General features: G+C 46.5%; 1 protein-coding gene across 1 annotated transcript in view; it reads right to left on the bottom strand.

The window, feature by feature from the left end:
- Nucleotides 1-470: 470 nt before the first annotated feature.
- fbxo32 (F-box protein 32) overlaps nt 471-10352 on the bottom strand; it is a 10973-nt gene continuing 1091 nt past the window's right edge. The window contains exons 2-9 of the mRNA XM_084193180.1: nt 10268-10352; nt 10104-10153; nt 9903-9995; nt 5636-5729; nt 4840-5024; nt 4322-4504; nt 2424-2567; nt 471-2027 (exon numbers count right to left, since the gene is read on the bottom strand). The exon at nt 10268-10352 is cut by the window's right edge and continues 25 nt beyond it. Coding sequence (XP_084049306.1) covers nt 1938-2027; nt 2424-2567; nt 4322-4504; nt 4840-5024; nt 5636-5729; nt 9903-9995; nt 10104-10153; nt 10268-10352 — 924 coding nt within the window. The 3' untranslated portion in view covers nt 471-1937. The remainder of the gene's footprint in view (nt 2028-2423; nt 2568-4321; nt 4505-4839; nt 5025-5635; nt 5730-9902; nt 9996-10103; nt 10154-10267) is intronic.

Here is a 10352-nt window from a genome sequence, read left to right as displayed (position 1 = left end):
GTGTCTTTGTAATATCGTTGGTAATAATACTACACTCTGTAGCATTAGCAGCTAGTCACTACACACAAGCAGAATACAACACATTCATATAAAAACCTTTGTAAATATCAAACATATAAAAGTGAAAAAAAGGGGGGTATTTAGAAAAGATATGCAGTCACCATATCAAAGAATATCATACCAGTCAACTTTAGTGAAAAACACCTTAGTAAAAATAAAAAAAACGACATTCTCCCAAGATGTGTCCCCCATGTCAAAGCTAGAGACGGATTTCTCTCTCCACTTTCCCAGAGCATCAAAAAAGTCAAATAATGAGTTTCCAAAAATGTTAAAACACATAAAACTTTGAAATTAGTTTTACTTGAAATTGAGCCAAACTAATTTCAAACTTCAAATCAGTTAATATATTTCCCTACTTTTTTCAATTTCTACATTTTTAACGACGTAAAAAACAATTGGACACCGTTATTGAATCTCCATTTATTCACCGCACGGACCCTTTTGAGCGCGTTTCCGTACGGACCGTTTTAAGCGCAACACACAACACGCTCTGTGCACCGTCACTCTGCGCTCGGCCTCAGTAGCGCTGTTTGTCCCTTGTCGTGCGCTATGCGCACAGCTTTGAGCAACAGTTTTTAAGGAAAACGTACATAAAGTTAGACCATAAACACATTCCCAGGCGTTTCTTTAGAAAACAGCAAAAACATAATTTGTACAGAAGCAGTTAGCTAGCTAATCAAAATAATGTTTCCAATGCCGTGGCTGAATGCCTCTTGCTTCAACTAGCTAGCTAACTTCCCACAATGATTTTAATCAAAACAGGAAATCCATTCTCAGGTTAAAAGAGTTCAGAAAATGATCCCAATTCTAGTAGTAGCAGCTTGTGACTAGTTCATGTTGAAGAACATGGATAAGTATCCCAGGCTAGATCTAATAGCTGGATGATATTTGACATGAACTCGGACCTGGCTGATCTGTCGTTAATGTATTCTGTGGAAGTCCTAACATTGGACAGGTTTAAAAGCTCTTTGTCTCCATGGATACAGTTATTTTTTGTCCTATAAGGTCAACCCTTCAAATCAGAAATTGTGAAAACACTCATTAGGAATGCCTGAAGCTTTCAGTACTTGAGTGCATGTGTCTGTTTGTAGCAAACGAGAAAGTGTTAAACTTCAAGAACATTGATAAGAGGGAGTAGGCCTACGGAAACATTGATAAGAGGGAGTAGACCTACTGAAACATTGGGAACATTAATATCTGTATGTTAGCAGTGACTTTTGAGTTGTTTATAGTGAAAATGCCATTAAAAACACTGACAGATTATTTTGTTCCTTTCCCTTACAATCAAAACATAGTATGCCTATAACTCAATGCACTGCTTTTTAAAATGAACAAATCGTTTTTAAGTGCCAAATTTGATCAAATTATTCAATTATTACTAATTCTATTAACTCGATTAATTATTTTAATAGTTTGACAGCCCTATTTAAAACTAATGAAATTTACTTTTGCAATTTATTTCCTTTCTGGAAAACGTTTAAACTTAGTTTGCTGTTACGGTAGCAATCTTATAACTCAGCTAGGAAGAGAAATGCATTTCATTTGAATTTAAATTTAAAAAAGGACCAAACTTATTTAATAAACTTCAGAGTACTCTGTTTCACCTCATCCCCCTCTTGTTCCACCTCCCTTTGATCAGTTTGTCACATTCACTTGTTCTCAGCTGTAGAAGTCCATCTCCCAGAATCCTCAGCTCTCCCAACCAAGAATTTGATTGCATGATTTCCCCACTGCTTCCACTCCCCAGTGTCACGGTGACCAGGAATCAAATGCACCATCACCACTATACACAAACTCAGGGCCTGTCTGAATCCACCGATTGCACTATGAACAGTTCTGTACTATATGTACAAAGTCACTCAGGCTCTGTGTGGCTCTCAGAACTTGAAAAGGTTGATAAAGCCTTGTGGAGAAACCGGCTTACAGCAGCTCTCTGTGTTGTTGGCTGTGCAAGGGTGGTTCGTATCCTGAAACCACACAGAGAGAGAATTTAGTATAGTCGATTAATTAATTCTAAAGAAACAAAACATGTATTTCTGTCTAATTACTACTATGTAATAAGACAGTGTTAGTTATAATTCTATATGCATAGTGAGAGAGAGAGAGAGAGAGAGAGAGAGAGAGAGAGAGAGAGAGACAGAGACAGACAGAGAGAGAGAGAGACAGAAGAGAGAGAGAGAGAGAGAGAGAGAGAGACAGAGAGAGAGAGAGAGAGAGAGACAGAGAGACAGAGAGAGAGAGACAGAGAGAGAGAGACAGAGACAGAGAGAGAGACAGAGAGACAGAGAGACAGAGAGACAGAGAGACAGAGAGACAGAGAGACAGAGAGAGAGAGAGAGAGATTGAAGAGTTCCCAGACCTACCTTCCAAAAGAGGATGTGGCAGTGTGTGCAGAACTGCAGGGTTTCACTGTATTGTTCTCTGACAGGGTAGCAGCGACACAGCTTAAAGTACATCTTCTTCCACTCCAACTGACCCTTGTCTGACACCATCAAACGCTTACGGATCTGCACAGAGAGAATATACAAACATATGTTTTACTCCATGGCCATTTGAGTATCAGATCAGAGATGTTGTCCTGTTTGTGAAATGCTAGCAGATTTTGAGATATGCACTGCAAAAAGAGATGCATTCAGCTTGTTTTGATTGCTTCTTAACTATGTGTGGTGCAGTGCTGGGTTCAATGAGGCTTCATAACAGTCAAACAAAACTGGTTTCCATTTATTCCATTAGACCATGAAAACCCAAACTATCCATGAATGCATGTGAAGAGAAGTGATGGTGTGCGTAGGTACAGTGTATACAGAAAATATTCAGACCCCTCAACCTTTTCCACATTTTGCTACGTTACAGCCTTATTCTAAAATTGATTAACCAAAAAAAATACCTCAATCTACACACAATACCCCATAATGACAAAGCAAAAACAGGTTTAGATTTTTTTGCTAATTTATAAAAACTTAAAAACAGAAATACCGTATTTGCATAAGTATTCAGACCCTTTGCTATGAGACTCGAAATTGAGCTCAGGTGTATCCTGTTTCCATTGATCATCCTTGAGATGTTTCTACAACTTGATATGAGTCCACCTGTGGTAAATTCAATTGATTGGACATGAATTGGAAAGGCACACACCTGTCTGTATAAGGTCCCACAGTTGACAATGCATGTCAGAGCAAAAACCAAGCCATGAGGTCGAAGGAACTGTCTGTAGAGCTCCGGGACAGGATTGTGTCGAGGCACAGATCTGGGGAAGAACACCAAAAAATGTCTGCAGCTTTGAAGGTCCCCAAGAACACAGTGGCCTCCATCAGTCTTAAATGGAACCACCAAGACTCTTCCTAGAGCTGGCCGCCCGGCCAAACTGAACAATCGGGGGAGAAGGGCCTTGGTCAGGGAGGTTTCCAACAACCCGATGGTCACTCTGACAGAGCTCCAGAGTTCCTCTGTGGAGATGGGAGAACCTTACAGAAGGACAACCATCTCTGCAGCACTCCACCAATCAGGCCTTTATGGTAGAGTGGCCAGATGGAAACCACTCCTCAGTAAAAGGCACATGACAGCCCGCTTGGAGTTTTCCAAATGGCACCTAAAGGACTCTCAGACCATGAGAAACAAGATTCTCTGGTCTGATGAAACCAAGATTCAACTCTTTGGCCTGAATGCCAAGCGTCACATCTGGAGGAAACCTGGCACCATCCCTACGGTGAAGCATGGTGGTGGCAGCATCATGCTGTGGGGATGTTTTTCAGCGGCAGGGACTGGGAGACTAGTCAGGATCGAGGGAAAGATGAACAGAGCAAAGTACAGAGAGATCCTTGATGAAAACCTGCTCCAGAGCACTCAGGACCTCAGACTGGGGTGAAGGTTCACCTTCCAACAGGACAACGACCCTAAGCACAAAGCCAAGACAACGCAGGAGTGGCTTCGGGACAAGTCTCTGAATGTCCTTGAGTGGCCCAGCCAGAGCCCGGACTTGAACCCGATCAAACATCTCTGGAGAGACCTGAAAATAGCTGTGCAGCGACGCTCCCCATCCAACCTGACAGAGCTTGAGAAGATCTGCAGAGAGGAATGGGAGAATCTCCCCAAGTGTGCCAAGCTTGTAGCGTCATGCCCAAGAAGACTCGAAGGCTGTAATCGCTGCCAAAGGTGCTTCAACAAAGTGCTGAGTAAAGGCTCTGAATACTTATGTAAATGTAATATTTCTGGGTTTTATTTTTTTCCCCGAAGGCACTGTATATATAGTCTGTACCATTACCTGTCGGTCAGTGAAGTGGTACTGGCAGAGCCTCTTCCACAACAGCCTGTCCTCAGTGAGCTGTCCCAGGTCTGGAGTCACCTGACCCAGACTGACCAGGTCCCTGCCATCTGACAGATGCTCCATGATGTTCAGCTGCAAGCTGGCAGGCAGGTCCGTTAGGGTCATTCCCTTAGACACAGGCTGAAGGGGGACAGAGACAGACACAGGGTGTAAGCTTTTGCTTACTTCCTTTCTACCTTTAGCAAAAATCATATTCCTTATATACATTCTAATAAAGGGGTAGGCATCTCTAGTCCTGGGGTGTCAATATCAGTGATTGGCTGGATTCCACCTACCTGGTCTCATAGGTCTAAAACGAAGAAGGTAAACCCAGAAACTTGGAAATGCCTGCAGCATTCCAGGACCAGGGTTCCCCCCATTCTAATATATTCCTTCATTTCCTTGACAGATTGGTTTTGATCCTGTAAAAAGCGTGGTGCTCACCCTAACTAACTAACCGTGCCTGTCTGACTCACCCTGTTGATCTGAATGTTGTCCAGCTGCTGTTGCCACTGCAGGATGTTCTCCATGCGGTGGACCCAACAGTTGATGTTCCCCACCAGAACAGACTTCCCCATATCCTGCACCAGGCCACACAGAGACACATACAGGGTCTGGAGAAGCTCCTTGATGGGACGAACGTTCTGCTGGTCGTCTAGGACTGTGGAGGGAGGGGCCAAGAAAACGTGTTCAGCAACTCTCAGAAGAGAATGGAAGTGGACTTCAACAGTACTTCTTAACTTTGTATTATGAAGGTGTTATTTTAAAAAAGGACACACTGTGTCAGTCCAGTTAATAGACACGGTGTTCTGTGCCCCTTGGCAGTGCTATTTGCACACAAGATCTACCAATGGGTTTAGAAAGTTTCCTAAACAACCGGACCCTTTGTTTAGCTGAAGGAACATTTAGTTTACCATCAGATCACAGAGGACTGTGTGCTGACTGTCATTATTTCCACTGAGAACCATTATGTAGTGGTCATTCACCATTACATCTTCCATCATTAAAACACGCTGGTCACTGAGATCATGGTTCAATCGGTTTTAATAACATTTACACATCCTGTTTTTATTAGTGCTCCACAGACCTGGTCTCTGAGGTTGCTGAGATGATAAGAGGAAGTATGCAGGTACACAATAATAAACTAGGTGAAGTCATGAAGAGAGAAAGAGGAAGATAGAAGGAGGGGGAGAAAGAGGGGGGGGGGGGGGGGGAGAGAGGGAGAGAAGGGTTGAGTTTGAAACCCAGAATGAGAAGAGAAAGACAGCTCACCTTTCTGCACCACTCTCTCCAGGATGTTCATGTAATTCTTCTGAGCCACTCCGCTGAGCGAGGGCAGCTGGGACTTGGCAATGAGCTCCAGCAGCTAGATAGATAGATAGAGAGATAGAGAGAGAAGAGAGAGAGGAGAGGGGAGAGAGAGAGAGAGAGGGAGAGAGGAGAGAGGAGAGAGAGAGAGGGAGACAGAGAGAGAGAGGGAGAGGGGAGAGGGGAGAGAGAGACAGAGAGAGAGGGAGACAGAGAGAGAGAGAGAGAGAGAGAGAGACAGAGAGAGAGACAGAGAGAGAGACAGAGAGAGAGAGAGAGAGAGAGAGAACAGACATAAACATCAGCAGGCCTACTGTCAGACTCACAGACTCTCTGTTCCTCCATTACTTACTGCTTGCTACGCTTCTCTGTCTGAGTCACAAATAGCAGGGTCCTGGTCTAAAGTAGTGCACTAAGCCCTATGGGTCCTGGTCTAAAGTAGTGCACTACAAAGGGAATAGGGTGCCATTTGGGATTCAACATGTTCCTCCATGACTTACTGCTTGTTATGCTTCAGGACAGACAGACAGCCAGACAGACAGCCAGACAGCCAGACAGCCAGACAGACAGAGAGGCCTAATTTCAAAACAACAAGCTCCAGGTCTCTATCTACCAGCAGACTGTTGGAATGGAGGAGGTGTTTGGACCATCTGCACCTGTCTAGAACTCTAGACCGTTGGATACACAGACACATTCTTGAAAGGGACATCTGCGCATGAATCCTATAGGGGCTTGAGAGCGTGTGTGTGTGTGTGTGTGTGTGAGTGTTTGTGTGCTTGCATGGCTACAGTATCCCTGTCACTTTAAAGAAGCTACTAGAACAGTGTTCCTCCTGGCTGGGGCAGGTTGTGTTGCCCAACCCCTGGCTGGGGCAGGTCGTGTTGCCCAACCCCTGGGGCAGGTCGTGTTGCCCAACCCCTGGGGCAGGTCGTGTTGCCCAACCCCTGGCTGGGGCAGGTCGTGTTGCCCAACCCCTGGGGCAGGTCGTGTTGCCCAACCCCTGGCTGGGGCAGGTCGTGTTGCCCAACCCCTGGCTGGGGCAGGTCGTGTTGCCCAACCCCTGGGCAGGTCGTGTTGCCCAACCCCTGGGGCAGGTCGTGTTGCCCAACCCCTGGCTGGGGCAGGTCGTGTTGCCCAACCCCTGGCTGGGGCAGGTCGTGTTGCCCAACCCCTGGCTGGGGCAGGTCGTGTTGCCCAACCCCTGGGGCAGGTCGTGTCTGATACACAAGACCCCTGATGAGAGATAAAAGGGCGAGAGGGTTCAAGGGGTGACTCTAGTCCAACACAGTGTACACCACGACCAGGGCAGGGTGACTCTAGCCCAACACAGTGGACACCACGACCAGGGCAGGGTGTCTCTAGTCCAACACAGTGTACACCACGACCAGGGCAGGGTGTCTCTAGTCCAACACAGTGTACACCACGACCAGGGCAGGGCGTCTCTAGTCCAACACAGTGTACACCACGACCAGGCCAGAGTGTCTCTAGTCCAACACAGTGTACACCACAACCAGGGCAGGGTGTCTCTAGTCCAACACAGTGTACACCACGACCAGGGCAGGGCGTCTCTAGTCCAACACAGTGTACACCACGACCAGGGCAGGGTGTCTCTAGTCCAACACAGTGTACACCACGACCAGGGCAGGGCGTCTCTAGTCCAACACAGTGTACACCACGACCAGGGCAGGGTGTCTCTAGTCCAACACAGTGTACACCACGACCAGGGCAGGGTGTCTCTAGTCCAACACAGTGTACACCACGACCAGGGCAGGGCGTCTCTAGTCCAACACAGTGTACACCACGACCAGGGCAGGGTGTCTCTAGTCCAACACAGTGTACACCACGACCAGGGCAGGGTCAACAGTAGGAGTTCTTCACATTAAGTGTTTGTTTTCATTCAATGATAGATGAATCGTTTTCATGCACATTCTTTCACTTGGGAAATACTGAACCAAACATCTTAAGTTAGATGTAAAATTGTGCGACTAAGATCTCCTCTGCAAAAATGTCAAAATTAATGACAGATTGGGGCCTCCCGAGTGGCGCAGCGGTCTAAGGCACTGAATCGCAGTACTAGAAGCGTCACTACAGACCCGGGTTCGTTCCCAGGCTGTGTCACAACCGGCCGTGATCGAGAGACCCATAGGGTTAGGGGAGGGTACGGCTGGAGGGGGAGGGTATGGCTGGAGGGGGAGGGTACGGCTGGAGGGGGAGGGTACGGCTGGAGGGGGAGGCTACGGCTGGAGGGGGAGGGTACGGCTGGAGGGGGAGGGTACGGCTGGAGGGGGAGGGTATGGAGGAGGGGCTTTAGTCGCTCTAGCCACTCCTTGTGGCGGGTCTTTTATGGAGTTGGGCTAGCGAAGGTCTTTTATGGAGTTGGGCTAGGGAAGGTCTTTTATGGAGTTGGGCTAGCGAAGGTCTTTTATGGAGTTGGGCTAGCGAAGGTCTTTTATGGAGTTGGGCTAGCGAAGGTCTTTTATGGAGTTTTCCAAGCGAAGGTCTTTTATGGAGTTGGGCTAGCGAAGGTCTTTTATGGAGTTTTCCAAGCGAAGGTCTTTTATGGAGTTGGGCTAGCGAAGGTCTTTTATGGAGTTGGGCTAGCGAAGGTCTTTTATGGAGTTTTCCAAGCGAAGGTCTTTTATGGAGTTGGGCTAGCGAAGGTCTTTTATGGAGTTTTCCAAGCGAAGGTCTTTTATGGAGTTGGGCTAGCGAAGGTCTTTTATGGAGTTGGGCTAGCGAAGGTCTTTTATGGAGTTTTCCAAGCGAAGGTCTTTTATGGAGTTGGGCTAGCGAAGGTCTTTTATGGAGTTGGGCTAGCGAAGGTCTTTTATCGAGTTGGGCTAGCGAAGGTCTTTTATGGAGTTGGGCTAGCGAAGGTCTTTTATGGAGTTTTCCAAGCGAAGGTCTTTTATGGAGTTGGGCTAGCGAAGGTCTTTTATGGAGTTGGGCTAGCGAAGGTCTTTTATCGAGTTGGGCTAGCGAAGGTCTTTTATGGAGTTGGGCTAGCGAAGGTCTTTTATCGAGTTCGGCTAGCGAAGGTCTTTTATCGAGTTCGGCTAGGCGCCAGCCAAACCGAAGCACGCGGAAGGCTTTCCCCTCCACCCCCTCTTCACAGCCCCAACAAGTGTCTGTGTGTGGAGCAATGGCAGCTGTAGGTCAGGGCACTTTTAGCCACCCCTCCACACTGACTAAACGTCAACGTAGCTTTGTCCGTCTCTATTTCCACTAACCCAGAGAGCATTGCCTACTAGGTCAACATGTAGCTGGTTTTCCATGACCGTTGTTGTGTCACCCTATGGGCCCTGCTCAAACGTAGTGCACTATATAGGGAATAGGGTGCCATTTGGGATGCAGTGGTTGTTTCCAGTCTGTGGTAAACCTGATCTGTGTAACCGAGAACCTCACTAATACCATGATGACACAGCAGTACACTGACCTGGACAACATATCCCAGACCAATATATCGGACCCTACTACCATTACCTAGATATTATTCTGCTGATCGTCTGTACTTACTGCCCACACTAGTTTCAGAATAATCTAGTTCTCTGTTAATCAACAGAGAGAGAACACCAAACACACACACGGTATCTCTCTCCCTGACAGTCTCTCTCTCTCCCTCACAGTCCACTGTGAGTTGAGACAGAGAATATCTCCAAAGGGCCTCTTGTCTGGAGAGAAGTGATAAGGCCCAGAGAGAGAGAGAAACAGCAGAGAGAGAGAGAAACAGCACACAGAGAGAGAGAGGGAGAAACAGCACACACAGAGAGAGAGAGAAACAGCACACAGAGAGAGAAACATCACAGAGAGAGAAACATCACAGAGATAGAAACATCACAGAGAGAGAAACATCACAGAGAGAGAGAGAGAGAGAGAAACAGCACACAGAGAGAGAAACATCACAGAGAGAGAAACATCACAGAGAGAGAAACATCACAGAGAGAGAAACATCACAGAGAGAGAAACGAAGCAAGGAAGAGAAGAGAGAGACCTACACGCCCAGAACATAACACAGCCCTTTAAACACCCCTCAGTACACTACTCTCTGTGGTAACACACATTCATGTTCAACACTACATTAGTATGCATGCATGGTGTGATGTTTGTCATTTTCCTAAGGTGACGCCAAAGGATAATTCAAATCCTCGGATGGACAATCCAATTATTTTCCATCTCATAGCATTCCCTTCATGATGAACACAGAAGTATTAGTACCGAGAAGTCAACTCACCCGTACGACGTAGTTGAACCTCCTGCTGTCCTTGATGGCACTGCAGAAGTCCAGCCGGTTGAAAGCTTCTCCCAGTGTGCAGTATCCATGGCGCTGGGATAATCAGATGATCAGGTATTACGGTCTGGTTTTACTGCTACAGGGTACACTGTAACGGTTTATGTTTAGAATGACAACGTTAAAGAGAGTCCCTTTCCTCACCTCTTTAGTGCTTCCTTTGTGAACATAAATCCATTTCTCTTTGTGGAAATCTGTAGGGAAAGGAGACTGTGTTACTGAGGGCGTTGGTGAAAAGTACTGTGCGTCACTGTGCAGTGGGGCATTTGTTGTGTAATTGGCCGGTCTATACTGTAGAATTCAATTACAAGGAATCTTTGTGTTGTTGTTCATGAAGTCTTTCCTTCTCTTCTTAACTGCCATGTCGTATGCCAGCAGCACATTCTCCTGGAA

The sequence above is a fragment of the Coregonus lavaretus genome, assembly GCF_964263955.1.
Source record: "Coregonus lavaretus genome assembly, contig: HAP1_SCAFFOLD_4335, whole genome shotgun sequence".
NCBI lineage: Eukaryota > Metazoa > Chordata > Actinopteri > Salmoniformes > Salmonidae > Coregonus > Coregonus lavaretus.
The sequence above is the reverse complement of the archived record's forward strand: the minus strand, read 5'-3'. Positions and strand labels throughout refer to the sequence as shown.